At 46.2% G+C, this 18522-nt stretch overlaps 1 protein-coding gene across 1 annotated transcript in view; it reads left to right on the top strand.

Annotated features, from left to right (window-relative positions):
• Window positions 1-18471, top strand: part of LOC122367863 (neuropeptides capa receptor-like) — a 56472-nt gene extending 38001 nt beyond the window's left edge. Inside the window, exons 5-7 of the mRNA XM_043341342.1 lie at window positions 608-707; window positions 13533-13735; window positions 15456-18471. Of these exons, the coding sequence (XP_043197277.1) occupies window positions 608-707; window positions 13533-13735; window positions 15456-15761 (609 nt within the window). The 3' untranslated portion in view covers window positions 15762-18471. The remainder of the gene's footprint in view (window positions 1-607; window positions 708-13532; window positions 13736-15455) is intronic.
• Window positions 18472-18522: the final 51 nt, after the last annotated feature.

The following is an 18522-nucleotide window of genomic DNA, read 5'->3' as shown; positions in this document are numbered from 1 at the left end:
TGACGTCAAGATGTCATATGAACACTTCCAAATACTACCAAGCTACAATGACACTACAACGACAAGTGACTGATGTTTGTAGTGATAATGTCATACGAAAGCCTATGGATTAGCAGATTGCTAGTAGGGCGCTTGGCTTGCTTCTACTCTGATTCCACTTTGCTTTTAATAAAGGTTTTTTTCTACTTTCATTTTGCTAGTTTTGGTGTTCATCTCTAGGAAACCCATCAACCTGTAAGAGAAACAAAATTGAATTAAAATTAGCATCAGACTATTCGCGTACGAATAAAAGGAAGGAATATCAATCACTCCTGAATATATTATCATACGAGTGACTTCCAAGTTCCAACCGATGTTTGACTGACGTCGTGCCACATCACTGTGATTGTATCACACCACATCAGAGTAAGAGATGTCTTGCGGTTGAATCCGCCCGATGTGATCTCTCATGTTGCTGTAATGGTGGTGAAGGTGACCTTGGTGACGGTGACGTTGGTGATAGTGATGACGGCGCCGTTGGTAACGGTGATGACGTTGGTGACGATGATGACGGTGACGTTGGTGATGATGGTGACGGTGACGTTGATGACGGTGGTGTTCCCCACAGATCCGTCGGGCGGCCACCATCGGAAACCACCTGGAAGGCACCGTCTCGGGCGGCGAGGCCCGGCAGCGCGGAAACAGGAAGGCCATCCTCCGCATGCTCGGTACGTATTCCGGCCTCCGTTCCTGAGTTCAGACAACATGTGACGTTTGAAAGAAATTGGCATTTCTAAGGACATCTCGGTATGTTCCCATACAAATAAGTTTTAGAAGCATTATCCCGAAAAGGAATCTTACAACTCACCACATCTCTAACATCGGCAGAATAACGACCACCATTACATCGATTCCGAGAATTTTTGAACAAATCTCGATATATCTTACAAAGCGACAGCTTCTTGATCTTCAATTTCACCACAGATAGGCGTTGATGGCGTAGCACCATAGCTAGGATTGTCTCCAAGGCTGCCAAATTGTGCCCTGAAGGTATTCCTGACTGATACTACAGTAAAAATGTCAGACTTCAGAAATGGAGTACCTCATGCATACGTAACTGATGACCAATGTCGCTTAGTAATATCTCTTTGAGAACAATGCTCAGTAGCCAAAAGATTTGTTTTAATGCAAATAAATATTCGGTAATTTCTGTACAAATGAAGAGGAGAATATTCAAACTTTTTTCATTATCACGCACCGCAATATTATCCTTGCAAACATTTCTGCTTCACTACATCATATCTAGCCCTGTTAGCAGCAGGCCCCTGAAAATAAATGGTAAAAAAAAACAGCAGGTTGTTTTCTTTTCCGCTCTTTCCCGGAGAGGTCGTCTGACGACAGGACTCGGTCAGACACGTAAAACGAGCAATTCCGCTCCACTCAATCGATGGGCTCGTGCTCTGCCTGTCTGCGGCAGCCACAGGAGGTGGGCTGCCCCCTCCCCTCCTCTGCCCGTCTCCCATTCCCTCCGCGCCGCCCCCTGCCATGCGCTCCCATCGAGCGATCTCTCCCCCGTCCTCTCTCCGCTCTCTCCTCCCGTCCTCTCCCCGCTCTCTCCCTGTCGGAGGAGCAGCAGCACTCGGCCCTCATCCTCCGGCCCGCCGAGAGTGTCACGATAACGCCCCGGTGACGACGCGGCTGAGATGCCACCGAGACGGCCCACTGGCGAGACCGGCCACGTCCGGCCCCTCTGTGACGTCACGCGTGCCAATGACGTCACTGGTGGTGGTGCGACGGGAATGCGAACAGAGCTAACGAGCGTAGTGACTGCCAGGAAGAGCGATTGAGTTTCGTAATGGGAGTGGAAAGAATCTCTCTTGGGTGTTACTTTAGGTCAGTTCTGTGAACTTCCACCCGACAGGTCGTAAGTTACATTGAGAGATGGTAAATACCTAAAACTACGTGAAAATTCACCTGTCTGTCTGACTTTCCATTCGTCCCTCGCCCTCTCTCCTTCTCCTTCGTCTCTCTCTCTCTCTCTCTCTTTCTCTCTCTCTCTCTCTCTCTCTCTCTCTCTCTCTCTCTCTCTCTCTCTCTCTCTCTCTCTCTCTCTCTCTCTCTCTCTCTCTCTCCCTTTGTTGTGCCTCATCAGCCTCATCTTTACCGTTTTCCGTCATGACCATTCACATTATTTCTTTCCCTCATTTTTTTCTTCCCTCTCCTCTTCCGCGCACCACCCGCTCCGCTCTTCTTTGTTTCTGTTCTTTCTCCATCCTCCCCTCCCCCCGAAGTGTGTTGGCACGTGACTTCCGCTCTGAGGGTGGCACTAACAGGCGCCGTGTCCCGATCAGTCGCCGCCTCTCCATGAAGAACAGACGGAAATTGGCTCGCGGCTGTGCCTTATTGGCTACTCCGTCCACAATCATCTCTGTGGCGGCACGGGCGGTGGTGGTAGGGTCGGCGGCTGAGGTGGTTGGGAAAGGATACCGCACTAGCATGTCCGTCAAGACAGTCCATATCCAGCCCAGATCCAGTCCGGATTCAGTCCGGATTCAGCCCGCCACAGATCCACATGAAAGCCACACCCTACAGAGCCCTTGGGATGTGAAATACATACAATGCAGCGGGGAAGCTCTTGGGGTGTAGAATACAGCAGTTCTAACCCCGATTGGGATTCGAGATGAATGACACGAACGAGGGGCTCCCCGGGCCATACGGTCTACCAACCGCCGTTGGAACTTCCTTTCGATGGTGTTCTTCGTAAGAACCAACTGTACCTAACGAAGCTCTCGTTCAAGGGCTAGCGTGCTGCCGTTGGAATAATCTGCAGAGTATGCATAGACGTCAAGTTAGAATCCTCAAAGGACATCAGACCAGTTGCAGATGCACCATTGTCTTGCAGTAGACAAAACATTTCAGGCATTTGAAGTTCCCGGGTACTTACCGTAAAGTTCATCTATTCCATACGCAGCCTATTCAACTGATGGACCTACCAGCTTCTATTCTAAAGACTAGCTTTAGTTTGAATTGGGTGATTACAGCTATTCATTGCATAGATCTTCGTGACTGCAGCGGCTTCATTGAACCTGGCGCAAAGTTGAGATTTTGCGTCCAGCACAGCTGACTTTATCTTCGCGATACGATTGACAGGCTGAATGGTTCAAAGGTTTCGCGTTTCGCGTTGATTTTGATGCCCCGTGCATTGAAGCCTCGCCTCATTAAGAAAACAATTACGGGGCTTCTGACGACTGTTCGTTAATCACCAGATCGCTATTTTGTCACTTACGAGAATTATGCGCATAACAACCTTTGCCGGATCCGGGATCAGTCGATTTTCTTCCACAAAAAAAGAAAAATGTATTAATTTTTTTCTTCCATTGCTAGCTTATTTTCCTTGAAAACTAGTTCACCCTTCCGGTTCATTGCCAAAATGTCGCTTGCTATTTATCAATGCGGATGAAATGAGCAATGAACATGGAGCGTTTCGAATCGAGTCATATTCAGTTTTCATGTCTATGGCTGCATTGTCCCAGTTGTCTCAGTGTGTCTCAGTGTGTCTCAGTGTGTCTCAATGTGTGTCTCAGTGTGTCTCAGTGTGTCTCAGTGTGTCTCAGTCCCAGTTTCCATTCCCATGTCCGGGTGGTCGGTATAGGCGCAGCCACAGAGCCCTGTATCGGTGGGAGGGGGGGGGGGTCAGTGATGGACTCGAGGACCTTCTCAGTGCGCCGATCACGTCTCTGGCGCGCCAGATTGGCCATCTCCAGAATCGGCGGCCGATTGAGCACCCGACCGCGTCACGTCGTTGCAAAACACAGTAGCCAGACGATTCTAACCGATACAGATCCCCAGACACCGTTGGAGGCTGAGTCCATCCGTCATACAGATTATGGGGCGTTATTAGAGGATATGCTTATCTCCATCCACAGATAACAGTAGTACTACTGTTATCTGTGCTCCATCCAATCCAGTTGTTGCAGAGTAGTAAAAGTTTGGGGTTATCGTGTTTCGTACAGTTCTCCTTGCAAGAATCTCAATTCTAATTTTCGTGAATTGGTGGATTTGCTTTTCCTACGGCTCATGTGGTCACTCAACTCTCTACACTACACTTAAATTCAGGAGAATATGTGTCATTTTTCTCCCGCATTGACTTTCATCTGAATCATCACTGTTTTGTAAAGCAGATAAAAAGGGTGAATATTTGCTTATCCTTGAGTTTTCTTGCCAAAACAACTTTTTCTTACTCGACAATGGTCCATAATACCCGTTTTCACGACGGCCATCTGGTACACATTTAGTGCACATCTGGTACAGATTAGGTGCAGATTTGGTCAAATCAGGTTCAGTGTGTCTCTTAGCAGCTATCAACTAGGGTTGCACTAATTGCTTATATGCTTGCTTTGTCATATCATCAGAGAGCATCATCGATTAAAACACTGAAATAAATTCATGAAATGAAGATATTTGCTGTAAAAGAAATTAGGTGCAGATTTGGTCAAATCAGGTGCATTCGCCGGATAGCCCGTCGTGAAAACGGCAAATGGAAATTTTTGAGCAATCAATACATGCAAGAAATACAACTTGTTGCGGTGTTAAAGGTTTCAATATTACCTAAATGAGCCAAAACCGTATGCCATATCGATCGAGCTTACAGAGGCTGCTGTAAATTAATCATGGACGCTGCGTTGTATTCCCCGATGAATGCTCTCTTACATCTTTTTTTTCGTACTGGCATAGAACAAGCATGGACCTCAGGCAGCACATAATGGAGGTTCCATGTAAGGCTTGGCATAGCTTGGCTCTCTGTGAAAATGGGAGATGGGTGGACATCTCCGACGTTGTAAAGGCCTGACGTCTACGATGCATAGTAGATTACCTCCTATGTTACAGCTAGTATCCGAGAACTTGCATCGATTATTCTTATAAATATGAAAGGGATATTAAAGTTCATGTGCATGCGAACATCAACGGTCATCTTATTGTTCACATCCAAAACTCAATCTTGACGGCATTGGAAGCCATTTTTGCTGCTGCACTATGTCATCATCGGTCAAGTTCAACCAAATTTCACTTCAGGGTGCCCCATTGCATATTTTTAGGACAGGTCCTTTTTCTGTCTATGATGACTCCATGTTTCTTTCAATGAGAGCCCCATTTAGTTCTCTCCTTGAATGCCCATTTCTGTACCCTGATACCCCAATGTCTCGTTTCTCGATACATATTCCATTTCTGTCTCGATAAAAAGTCTATTCTTTGTCTTTGTGCCTAGTAGCTCAATGGAGGCACCTTTTTTACTACCTCTCCAATTCTCCATGTGCGCCTCTGACTAGAGACTCCATGTCAGTCTCTCGGCGGAGGCTCTGCGCCTGTCTCTCAGTAGGAGCGAGAAGCGTGATGAGCGCCCAGCCGAGGGTGGTTCCTTCCGTCTCGCGCCTGCCGAATGGAGCCACCCGGTGTCACGCCATGCTGGGTCCCCGGGGTGGGAGGCCTGATTGGGATGTGATGCAGGGAGGGAGAGAGGGGGAGCGAAATGTAGAGAGAAGGAGAGAGGGAGAGAGAGAGAGAGAGAGAGAAGAAAGAAGAAGAGGAAGGAGAGATAGAGAGAGTTACAGAGATAAAGAGAGAGAGAGAGAGAGAGAGAGAGAGGAGAGGAGAGAGGAGAGAGAGAGAGAGAGAGAGAGAGAGAGGGGGGGGGAGAGGGAGAAGGGGACGAGGCGAGTCCCACGGACGATAGGGTTCTGGACTTGATAGATTGTTGGCTGAGGATCAAAGCTAAACGTCGCGCATTGTCCTGGCTCTATTCCACTCCATTAAGTTAATTCTATTCTCTTCCGTTCCATATATCCCAAAAAGTTATGCAGAAAAGCCCTTTCATTTCAGTTTTAGGTATAGTTGCGAGCGTCTCATTCACCCCATTAATGATGTTTATGCTAGCCTTTTGAGGTACATAATTCGTTTTCATAATAGTGCAGCTCTTCGGGCACGTAACTTGTTACCGTTCCTGACGGATATGGCTACCGACGCATATTTATAATATATTTTGTCGAGCTATTTGCGTGAGGCATTCAAAGTTGTCGCACAATAGGACCGCGGCACAGGTTCCTTTTGTCCAGTGAGTTTGACATATTTTACGATAGTCATTAGTCAAGACAAAACGTGGGAAACATCTCATCTGGAGTATGTAGATAACTATTAGCTGTTCGTTTCGATCAACAGCCGGCTATAGCCGGATTGAATAGCCGGCCCTGCCGTTTAACTATCTGCGTGGCTGAGGGAACTAATGACTCGTAAAATTTGACTCTGATCTGCCAAACGCAGTTCTAGCGGAGACCGTAACTCCATCAGTGCTGTTAAATTCAGTTGAAATATTTAATTGACTCATGCTTCAAGTGATCCACACTCAACCACACTGATCTATGAACGGATCAACGCATCAGCAAAGGGTCTAACCGTCTTCTTGTAGTTGACTTGTACGATAGTCCAGTTCCTACAATTCAATGGTATTGTAGGCTGCATGTCGTTTAAGTATTAACCCAAAGAAACAGCCCGGCATTTACAATTTGCATGTTTGCTCTTGTCTTTACAGCTGTATATTTACGACGCCAGTGAACCCTCATCGAAAATCGTTGCCGTTTACTCATGCAATTTGTTGACACTGTCAGGAGTTTATGAGTGATAAATACACATAGCAATCATCATTTGGTGCCACATGCATGACATCGGTGTGTCATACCGGTTTCAGTAGCATGCTTTCATGCGCCATTAGTGCAGAAGGTACGACCAGCCCAGGTAGTACTGGTCGTAGCTGGTTCATCAAACAACGCATCCATGCACCGTTTCGGTAGCCGTTTCGACGAAGAAGCAGTTACGCTGCGGGACTGACTGAACGTTCCGGCAGCATTCAAGAGCACTTATTGCAAATGTCGCACTAAGCACTAAGGCAACAGTGTCAGTACTTCAGGTGGTGTCCTTTAAAGCTGACAGCGGGGAGTTTAATCAGTCGGGCCGAGGATTCTGTCAAATGTGATATGAGCACCAGCACGGACAAGCGGAAACGTAACTGGTGCATTTATACGATATTGGCCAGGTCTGTTTTCAATGAATTTGACTTTTTATAGTGTGAGGATGCATCTGTGTGAAATGTAATCATATGGTTCTGAGTTCTGACTTCTGTTAAAATAGTGGCTCTCATAGTATGGCAACTATTTATCGTTCTGTATCACACAGAACATTACACTGGATACCTACTGCAGCTACCTTTGATTAATTATCAAAGCGAATGTGTTAAAAAAGCGATCACAGCAGCAGCGCCCATTCTAATGCACATAAGTCTGAGGCGTGATCAAAACATTCATATGTGATTGCGCACTGATTTCAATTGAGTTAGGAAATTCCAGGCGCCTACGCTGCACAAGGCCTTAAAGGTAGTGTGCCAGCTTTCTTGGACCGTATGGAGTTAATGGCCCAGATAAGGAGAACCGGATTTTTAGAACTTATCCATACCTTCAAAACTCATGGAAACGTCTTAAATTCTTCAAATTTTGAGTACCCCAGTGCGAAATTCGCCCCGACGGGTTGTCGGTCGTACCCCAACCACATTTCACACCACTATGAACAATAAATGCCCACACTGAAATCGCTATTACCGATATGCTCATCCAATCAAGTTTCGATAAACCCGTTCATCATCATCTCCTGCGGTTTCGAACACGCCTGTTAGGTGGCTTCTGATGCTCGTCGAGGTCGGAATTTCCAAATACGCGTGGTGCGTCGGGCCGCGCGCTCTGACTTCGGCCAAGAAAAATGCGTCAGCTGATCATTGTCATTTCTGCCACTTGCGTGTGGTGAAATGGGGTCATAACTTATAAGACGGCTTTTTCATATCAATTATTTTACATAAAATCATATTTCAAACCATAAATAATGTTCGACAGCCAAATAAAAGAAACAATACCAATACGGGCTTACAGTTTAAGGCTCGACATTGTGTTGTCTACGATTAGACAGCTGATAACTCATTCCCGTACGTCGTATGGTCGTAACTAGTGGTGTCAATCGGTTACCGAAAATTTCGGTTACCGAAAATATATGCTGACCGATTTGGTAATCGGTCGGTCAGGCCCCCCAAAAATCGGACACTTTCGGTCACCCTGCCAGTGAAACCATTTTCTAAAAGAGAGAGTATTCCATTTTTGCCTAGTTAAAATGAAATTTATTGAGATGTTAATGATAAAGTTGCAAAATTTCCCCCAAATGCCAAATGCCACATTTTGGCATCTTCATTAGCCATCCCACCCAGCAGGCAGCAGCCACCCATTGTTGAACCACAACTACAAGCAGCCAAGCAGGCTGATTTTGACTCAGTTGACCCCACAAGTACCTACACACAATTTTGAAACTCTATTCCAGTCTAACTGGTAAAATTTCACCTGTAATCAAAGAAGTATTGCCTACAAAAAAATCATTATACAGTCATCAAAAATGCAAGGACAAAAATAACTTGACTTACTGAAATGTGTTTCTGAAGACTGGACAGTTAGCACTTAGCACTTAGCAGTGATCACATTTACATTTCACAGGTGTTCTACTATTCCACATTCTCCTTAAATATTGCAGGTACCAACCAAATGTTTGAAATCTAGATGACCACAACATACAAACATAGGAATCTTGACAAAAACTACATATTCGGCCCATGTCCGATTTCTGGAATCTTCCACATTCCAAACACAAGGAAGGATTTCGAAACAGATGCGCCATAACGGAGACTTTAAACCAGCTGATTAACCCCGCGTTCGATGTCTCCCGGACGGCAAAGATTCTACGCCGTCCGGCCAATCACGTTCCATAACCGCAGCCGAGCCCCCGCTGACCTTGGACGGGATTGGCCGGACGGCATAGAATCTTCGTCGTCCGAGAGACATCGAACGCGGGGTAAGTTGCTGCAAAAAAAAAAAATGTTTTGGATCGTTACATGCTGTCTCGTGAATTATTTTATTGGTGTAAATGATCCAACATGATATTGAATTCTAATGAAATCAACATTGTGAGTGTAATTCACTACAAGAAAATTAATTTCCCCTCAATAATTCGACCAAAAGGGCATATAAATAAATATTACGTCATCATCATACATCCTTTCGTTAGGGAAGAGAAGATCTTAAAAGTCAATCCTTGGTTCTTCTATTACTTTTTGCACCCCTTTGGCGCCACTGCACACAGCCGCTATTTGAGTTCGGAAGTGGCCAAAATGCGATAATTCGTTAACCAGTTGACATTTTGCCAAGAAATTTTTATGGTATGTGAAGTCAACCGTAAGGTCACATATGGGAACGTATGAGCATCCATGCTGATACATCATTGCCGTAAAAAATATTTTTGTTTGTAATCTGCGGATGACGGGTATATCCCATAACGTGGGTGACTCGGGAGGGGATTCTGCATAGCTTCCCTGCTGTCTTCGAAACTACTCGTTCAATACTAAAAGTTCAAACGGCTTCTGATAGGAATAGCTGACAAACAAAACCTAACTTTGTCACAAAAGCTCATGTAAAGGTCATGGGTCACAAAAGGTCATGGAAAAGGTCATGGAAGGAAATGTATACATTTTTAGGTCATGCAACACATCTTTAATGGTCCACTTCGGCAAAAGCATCTAAAAATGATGTCATCTGGGTCGTCCGATTCGAAACTATTTCCATTCGACAAATGAAGGTCAGGTCACGGCGAGGTCAAAAAGGTCAAATTTTGAAGTTGAACATCCTCAACAAAAAAGATTGCATCGGATGCAATTTGAGCTCTGGGAACACTATGATGCTATTCGTTTTGGTTCTCGATGTCAAGAACGTACTGAAATTGCCTTTGCAATATCGAAAATTATGATTAACCGACTACGGTAAAATGCAAAAGCCGATAACATTGCCATTTCTGAAGATATCTGACTGAAACTTTCCAAAAGCAATGCAAATGTTACATACAAAGGCCAATAAGGTTCATTCTGGTCGATGGCTGCTCCCCAAAACTCTGAATGTTGTCAACCATATCGGACATTCTTACGATGTTCTGTTGGCTGGATGTCTTTTTGCTTTATTGAATTTGATCAGACTATATTCAGTTAAGACGACGTAAATTCATTGGTCACCAGAAAGTATAGGTACCCACAAGTCAATCGACAATTGACAACCAACAAATGCAATCGACACGAGCGTCGAGCACCCCTCAGCACAAGCAACTGCCGGGGGCGATTAGACGGACCGCGCTCCTCTCTCGCAGCTGATTGGTCAGCTGCCGAACCGCACGGACGTCAGCTGCACGAGTCGGCCGGGCGGCGACCTGGCGTCACTAGAACTGCAATAACTTTTGCCGGCAGTGTGATGCCGACCTAATTTTTTCAGCAAATGAATCACAATTGTACGATTTATGTTATGGACGTTGTCTCGATGTGAAGCACGCTGTGCGTTTTTTGGTAGGCCTATGTAAATATTGAAATCCTTAAGCCCTTCTGCTTTGTGCAAGTGTGCAGCAATTAGCTTACAATAACTGAATGGGAAGTTTTTAAGATGCACTTTTGTTACCAATGGATTCCGCACATTTTCCCCTTTCAGCTGATACCTTACTTACGCATTTTCAAGCAAAGAATATGACAGGAGACTCGTCAACATTTACATGAAAATCGCAGGAAAAGTTCGGTCTCACGGAGCAAAACAAAACGGTGTACTTTGGAAGCCCACCAATCTGTACCAGAATGAGTAATATTTTTTCTGGATGATATTTTATACAGTCTGATCAATTTACGACCAGCAAATGTGAGAAAATCACGCTTTAAAATTTGTCGAAAATTAGGGTATTGGCCACTTCTGAACCCGGATAGCGGCTGTGTGCACTGTATTAATTTTGTCTGCATATTTTGTTTTCTTGTAAAGATAAGATTGACAAGAGATAAGACAAAGTGCCTGTTTAATGAATTTTCATTTCATTTTTGGGACAAAATTCAAGCTCAGAGCTACCTAATACCTGCCTTTCCAGCTGGATTTTCAGTGTCAAATTCTTTGTAGAGTATCTCAGACCACATCTCAAGACTCAAGGCAAGTTTCTAAGCAGTTTTGATGTGTTTTGTGGTGTTTTGATTCCGCCTTTTCTCCTAGGGAATGTTGTCATGAACATACATATTACCAACCATTTGACTTAGGTACTAATTGATCGTGCTTTTGCAACATGAATGAGCATTCTTCCTTACATAGACCAAAGTAGATTCTTGACAATTCTAATTAACCAAATCTGTGAAATGCTGAGGTCCTTGTGTTGCTACCCTCAGCAATGTATTGTAACTTCTACCACAAAATGTATTTTGCAGTGGCTAAGAATTGACTGAACTTGGACTGAAATGCCATTTCGCATTATTTTCCATCAGAATTTACCAAATATTTTAATTTTGGGGTAGAGTGATAGCAAATAGAATTTCGGTCAAATTTCGGTCAAATTTTGGCTTGGGATGTTATCGGTCGGTATTCGGTCGGAAATTTTTTCCCAAATTTTGGTTTCGGTCGGTATCGGTCAGACATTTTTTGGAAAATGACATCACTAGTCGTAACACTATAATGACCTTTGCTTATTGTCACAAGTGCGCCGCATTCGCGATTGTTGCCCGACGCCTGTTTGCAGGTGAGCCCACTACAGTTGTTATACATATCTAAAAACCGAAAAACTTTTAGGCGAAAAAGGCACTATTCCAGGCCCATTTTTGATTTTTTTTGCGATATTAGGTAAAAACAGAAGCTTCTTATCCTAGGAAAAATAAAATGGGAAATCTTTCAAAGGTGGCACACTACCTTTAAAGGGAAGCTATCTCTAGAAATGTTATTCTGCATTCATTATATGAAGTGCTGTTTTATTTTCTGTTTCTTTTATGTCAGCATCGGATGCGGCATCTCATCTCGACCACGGCCATTCAACAGACTAATACCCGAATTCTTCATCTGCTTAGAGCACCGGAATGGCTTTCTCGGCTGAGAGGCCCCTGTTCCTCAGCGGCCGCCCTTTAGGAGAGCGTGCGTGCCCCGCCATTGTGGTCGCAGCTGGCGGTGGCGGGCCCTGAAGGAGACATGAGCGATCCCGCATGGCCTCAATGGCGGTCCGGTCCGCACCGGCTGTTGTGGGCGGGGTGGTGGAGGGAGGGAGGGGGGCTCCTGCTGTGAGTGGGGTCCCGGTCGGGGGGAGGGGAGCGCATCTGGCGACAGCCACATCCCAGCGGCGCCGAGGCCAATGTGGGCTGGCCACTCAGCGGCTGAGCTGCGACATTTATCAGCACGGCAGCAGGCGCCACCAGTGGAGGTGCTGGACGTGACCCACGGCAGAGTGACTGGGCACTCCGAGCTGGCTCTGTGGAGATATACAGAGGGAGGGACCACCACGACCAGCCCACGCCTGGTGCGTGCGTGCCGCCTTGCGTGGGCCTGCGGGACCGACCTACATTTGAGCGCCACGTATTGCCGCCACGACAACGGCGAATTTGGCAATTTATCGCTGGATAAATCTCCGGATTCGTTCTGGTGCAGACAGCAGGAGATTTGGGCAGGCGGTATCGGGCGGTGCCTCGGCGCAGAGATACAAAACAGAATTGTGATCACACTGTACGGTAGGGTGTGATTTGCGATTTACATCGTAGATGAAAGATCAGCTGCTGCATCATTTATGATCTTGTATTTCTTTTTGGAGAACATAGCTGAACTGGGCATGTATTGGATCAGCCTATGCATCAGCCACACACGTATAAACTCAATATCAAAGTCAAATCTAATAATGACAACTGCTCTCTATGAAAGCCGCTTAAATTCTAATTACGTGCATGGTTCACTGATTATTACCTTACCAAATTACAGACGCGTAAGCATTACAGAGGTAGTTCGAATTGATTTCATCCCTGCTAAATATCTAAGATTAGCACATAATTATATTCATGTAGCGGCTCTTTTACATTCTAAAGCAGATTTTATTTGAAGTCATTGAGGTCAGGGAACTACAGAGTGCAAAAGTCGACCATATTGCTTCGCTCTAACAAAAGTGTGCAATTTGCACGCCGCACTGTCTCAGCAATGGATAAAGCTGAAGACCTCTGGTAGTGATTTCCGGTCGTGGTTTCTCTATGACGTGTCTGCTGGAAGGGCGCGGTGACAGGCCACCGGGCCACCAGGGATCTCGGAGCTCTGGCGTCTGGTTTTTGCCGCCAGTCGGGATGAGCGAGTGAGAGAGCTGGCAGCAGTGCCATTCAGTGTCCGGAAGATTTGACCATTAGTTCCATTTCTGGTGACGGTGTGGCGCAGCCGGTTTTGCCTCTTAATTGCACGGCGCCGCACTACCGTGCAGTTCGGTATTCTGGGGCTGCTGGTTATGACATCATATCCACTTTACTAGTACACAATACGCGTAAATACATTTTCCAAAAAGAAAATATTTTCTTTGAGAAATAAATATTATTACAATGCCTGCTGTATAAAAACTGGCCATTGTTGTATTATAATTTTCATCGCCACTGACGTTCGGTATCGTTTTGTTTTCAGTGGCGGTTGTGATCGGTTTTTTCGTCTGTTTCGCGCCCCACCACGCCCAGCGGCTGCTGTACATTTACGGGAAGCAGCTGCCCAACTATCGGGAGATCAACGAGTACATGTACTACATCACCGGCTGCTTCTACTACTTCTCGGCCACCATCAACCCCATCCTGTACAACGTCATGTCGGCCAAATATCGGCAGGCGTTCAAGGTCAGTCAACAGCCTTTTTGTTGGTAAGTTAGCACTTGCAGGCTCAAAATGCTAAACGACCCGTTGATGAACTTAATGGTCGTGGAGAGAATCCGTCATCAATAATAAGAATGAGTGACTGCCTATAAAAATAAGTAAGCACTAAGCATTACACATATGTTCCGATCAAGTAAATACCTATATGTGAGTTGTCAGACATTATATAAATAACTTTGTCTCGAAGTTGCAAAGCAGTTTCAATTGATTGCTGCCGCTGGCTGTAAAGGTTAGGTGACACTTCTCTGTACGCAATGTGTGGATATCACCTCAAGAAGTCGCCCGCAATCCGCATCTCAGAAAGTTGCCCGCGTCAGCGATATTTTCAGTGACATGCTCGAAGAATCATAACTTGGGCGAGAAATTTGCTTCTGTAACGCCGGAATGAAGCGGCCAAATAAATAGTGTGCGGTGAGTTTTACGCTCACGGCCTGCACCGCCCGGCAGCAGCCAGGCGTCTGAGAGTAGTGACATCTACCGGCGAGTATGGTAACCATTGTGCTATGCGGCACAGCATCCGGCAGGCGTTGAGTAGTGAGACATCTGTTGGGTGGATTGGGAACTACGGCGTAGAGCGGCAGAGTATCTTGGCTCGGGCCTGGACCAGTATAATGCATACAATGTTCAAACAATATTCAATAAGGGTCACATAACATGCATTGAAAGGAAAACAGGATGCATGCTTCGCAGCTTAACAGGCAGTTAACGGTCTTTTTCTCAGTATATTTCCACAAAGTTTCGGAGAGATTTCAAGAGACAATCGGTGGCGTTAAGCCCAGTTTCCTCGAAAGAGTAAGGCTTCGACAGACGAAATTTTTTTGCGACCAAGTCATCTAAGCGCGAAGACTCTTTGTCACCGTCAAACCGTCAGAGGATTTTTACTCGGCTGCTCATCTTTCACACCTCGTCGGTGTCAGCCCATGCCACTTCATATCAAAATCGAGAGTCGACAGACCAGAACAGAAGAGCGTCTCCCAGTCAGCTAGCTCGAGCTGTGGGGTCTGAGGCTTAGAGAGTCTCCTCGTCAGGGGAGACGACAGCCTCAGGCGGGCACGTTTACGGAGCTGTTTACCGACGTAGCTCGTTTGTCCAGCGCCGACCTATTGGTCGTCTGCGGCGGCGGACGCGCTCGTGTCCAGAATAGAGCGCCTCAGGGCACAGCTTCTGGTGCTGATGACCGTGGGACGGCATCTACCAAGCAGAGAGAGGGGCCGCCAGACACCAGCCGACCAGCCGGCGGCTGCGGAAAAAAACAACAGCACGTCCAACGGACACTGAGAAACGGTCTTATCAGCCGCAGACAGAACGTCAACGGACGGTGGGGAGGGAGAGGGAGGAGGAGGGCTATGGAAAAGGAGAGGGAGAGAAAGAGAGAAAAAGGGAGAGGGTGGTGGAGAGAGAGAGAGAGTAAAGAGAAAGAGAGAGAAAGAGAAAGAGAGAGGAAGGGAGGGAGAGAGGGATAGAGGGAGGGAAAGAGAGAGAGAGTGAGTAAGCAAGAGAAAGAGAAAGAGAAAGAGAGAAAAAGGGGAAGAAAAGTGAAAAAGAATGATACTAAAATAAAAAGAAAATATCGGTCTATGCAGGTATATTTCGTTTCCTATCATCGATGACGTAATCAAACCTTACAAACCTGAGGAACCCGCCGCCTTATTACCGTCTCACCGGCTCCGTTCTTGTCCATCAGGACACACTGTGCGGGAGACGCCGCCAGAGTTTCCACTACAGCACCAACCACTCGCTGCCGCCGGCGTCCCACCAGCTCATCAACACCAACTCGACCAAGGAGACGCTGGTGGCCGGCCGCACGGCAGGCTCGCTGGGCTCTGCGCGCCGCGCCGCCAGCCGCAGCCCGCTACTGGTGAAGGACTCGGTCCCTTCACCAGCGCCGGCCCAGGCCGCTAATGGACGTGCCCTGCTGCAGCCGCCGGCAGCGACAGCCGAGAGAACGGCGCTCACTGTGAACGGTTACACCTCCGAGACCAGAGTGTGAGCGTTGGCGGTGGGGATAGAGTGCTGAGATGAAGTCGGGGAATGAGTGCGAGAAGTGCGTGTGATGTAGCTGTTGATCGATTGTGGGATGCGTCGTTTGGAGTTTATATTTAAAAGAAAACTTACGAAGATCCGGGTGCAAAGCTCTCTGCCTGTGACAAACGAGCAAATTACTGTGAACGGTCTAACAACCTGATATCTCGGGTCTAGGATACACAAACAGTTGGTAAATGGGATTGCATGTGACCTGAAAAGTATAGTGGAAGCGAAACAGCCATATTGTGAGGATTCACAGTCAAAGGTGATGTATTTAGCAACATATTACATCCGTCTAAATATGAATGCATATTGAATTGTTTCGAACTTCATATGCATATGCAAATGTTCGTCAATATTTATGAACTCACAGTTATACTGTAGCATGACTAATACTTGGAAGTTGTAATATGCATCTTTTAGTTTGCGCATTTATGCTCAGACATATTGTTACGACACGTGCCCAGGAGGACAAGTAGAAGGATTATACCATATGATCACAAATGGCTTCAAGTTGTCAGACAAAGCGTCAATATCTAGACAACCGTAACCATTGGTGACCGTAAGCGCTCATTTATGGTCTGCTCAATGGACAACAATTCATTAGTGCGTGCGACTGAGTTTAAGGGGCAATAATTTGTTGAAAAATTGGCTCTTCAATGACAACAGCAAATTGACACGTAAACTTTGTAAAGTGGAAATGGCTGGACAGTAAACTAGCAGTATAAATTTCATAGAAATTTGCGTCAAAATGTTCCCCGGGACCAGTTTTCTATTGTCACATTTCAAATCGTACATACAGTGAGGATTCATTAGATTCAAAACCGGTAGAGTTCGAGTGCAATGCTTTAGTTTTGGCGGCACTCTTCGTTTGTTTAACCTTAATACCCACGCTGGCACGCAATGTCATACAACATTGACTGATGGATCTCCTAGTTAGACCCGAGCAAAAGCGTTTCAATAAGTGCCGTTAACGACAGCGTTACACCGTCCTGGCTCCAGTTTTCAAATATGGTGACAGAAATATTAATGGCATATCTGACATAACATGTCGCTCTAAAACCCCATTATTAGGGAGTAGGCTAGTCACACATTGTTACATAATGTTGCATATTGAGGCTAGTCACATATGGACAGCATGTTGGTGAAGTAGTATGTGCTAGTTATGCAGTAAACGCTGCAAAGAATGTCATGCTGCCTTTTTCTCAAAGCTGGCGGCACTTCAGCTTATTTTCGCCGCATATAGGAGTCACTCGAGCTTTCTGGTGGGAGTTACTTTAGTGGGCACTTTGGAGGGGTCTCATTGTTGTGCGACTTTTGATATTCATGAGCCTCGTCCAGAGTGGCCGTTCACAGCCGAGTCGGGACGGAGACATCCCATTAAGGCGCGGTCGTGTGCTGTGGCTCCTCAGCCTCTTTGGCAGCTTCGCACCGTTCTTTTCCACTGAAAAAAACGCTCGGTTTTTGCCTGCTTTGAGCTAATAGAAAAGAAGTATGGTGAATGGGACACTGTCGAGCCAAAACATCGTATTTTAACGCACACGTTCATGGGGGAAACAAAACAAACTAACTAAATTTGATAGCTAATGAAGCTCATTGCAGATCATGTATATGATGCGTAGCAGACTACTCAAAATGGACATAATTAACATGTTTTGTCAGCTCAAATCACAAAACTTTCGGCTCCAGATAACTTTGATCACTGCATGTAACACTAGTCGGAAAGTTTATCCTGACAGCTCAAGCCCACAGAGGTCATACCATGGAAGTCTCCGAAAAGCATACACAAGCAATCTCGGTATGTTCAGAGACGCGGCTCACTGTATGTATGAAGCGACATGCAAGGAACGTGTAATCGTTTGTGGATCGTACAATGTGGATCGATGTGGATCGTAGTCGTACCTCATAATGACTGGAGCTCCCCGTTAACTGTCGAATGTCACCAGGCTTCTGGTGGACATGGCTATCACGTCAGCCTGTTGTTTACGTCGTACCTCAACGTGTCGAAGGCTGGATCAGTAACGCATTGCTCCTATATAAGGACTCATCGTGCATGAGTGGGCGCGATGTATGTTTGTTGTCAACTATAGCCGGGGTTCAGTAGCTCGCTGGGTTCACTGGCTCGCCGGGAGTGGCTCGCTGGGTTCACTAATTCGCCGGGTTCACTGGCTCGCTGGGTTAACTGGTTCGCCGGGAGTGGCTCGCTGGGTTCACTGGCTCGCTGTGTTCAGTGGCTCGCTGGGTTCGCTGGTTCGATCTCCGTCCTCTAGCGCCGGCAATGGGGAGAGTGCCGACACCAGGGGACTGGGTATCGTTCAGAAAACCCGGCAGTTGTCGTACCTGCACGGAATCCGTGCCGGTGGCAGTTCCGACAGGAACTCCGGTGTGTTTCAAATGTAGTGCGGTACGTGTTTCCTACGGGATTTGTACATAGACGTCGTCGGCAATGTTGCCGACTCGAATACGTGCGCGAAAACGGGTGTGCTCGCATTTAATGGATGCTATATTGCCGTTTGTGCAACGTGAGTTTGTATCAAATCTGGAATGTTTAAGCCCTCTGTGTGTCTGTCGCGCAAATGTAAGCGCATAATGTGCATCTGTTGTCCCTTATTCGTGGACTGAAGCTGTTCTTGGGTGACTTCACCGTAAAAAAGAATAAATAATTGTAGTTACGAGTGAAAATTGTTGACGTTTGAAAACGGTTGAGAGCGACTCGCTGACCCAAA

This window comes from Amphibalanus amphitrite, unplaced genomic scaffold (assembly GCF_019059575.1).
Source record: "Amphibalanus amphitrite isolate SeventyFive unplaced genomic scaffold, NRLGWU_Aamphi_draft 000901F_arrow, whole genome shotgun sequence".
Taxonomy (NCBI): Eukaryota; Metazoa; Arthropoda; class Thecostraca; order Balanomorpha; family Balanidae; genus Amphibalanus; species Amphibalanus amphitrite.
The sequence above is the reverse complement of the archived record's forward strand: the minus strand, read 5'-3'. Positions and strand labels throughout refer to the sequence as shown.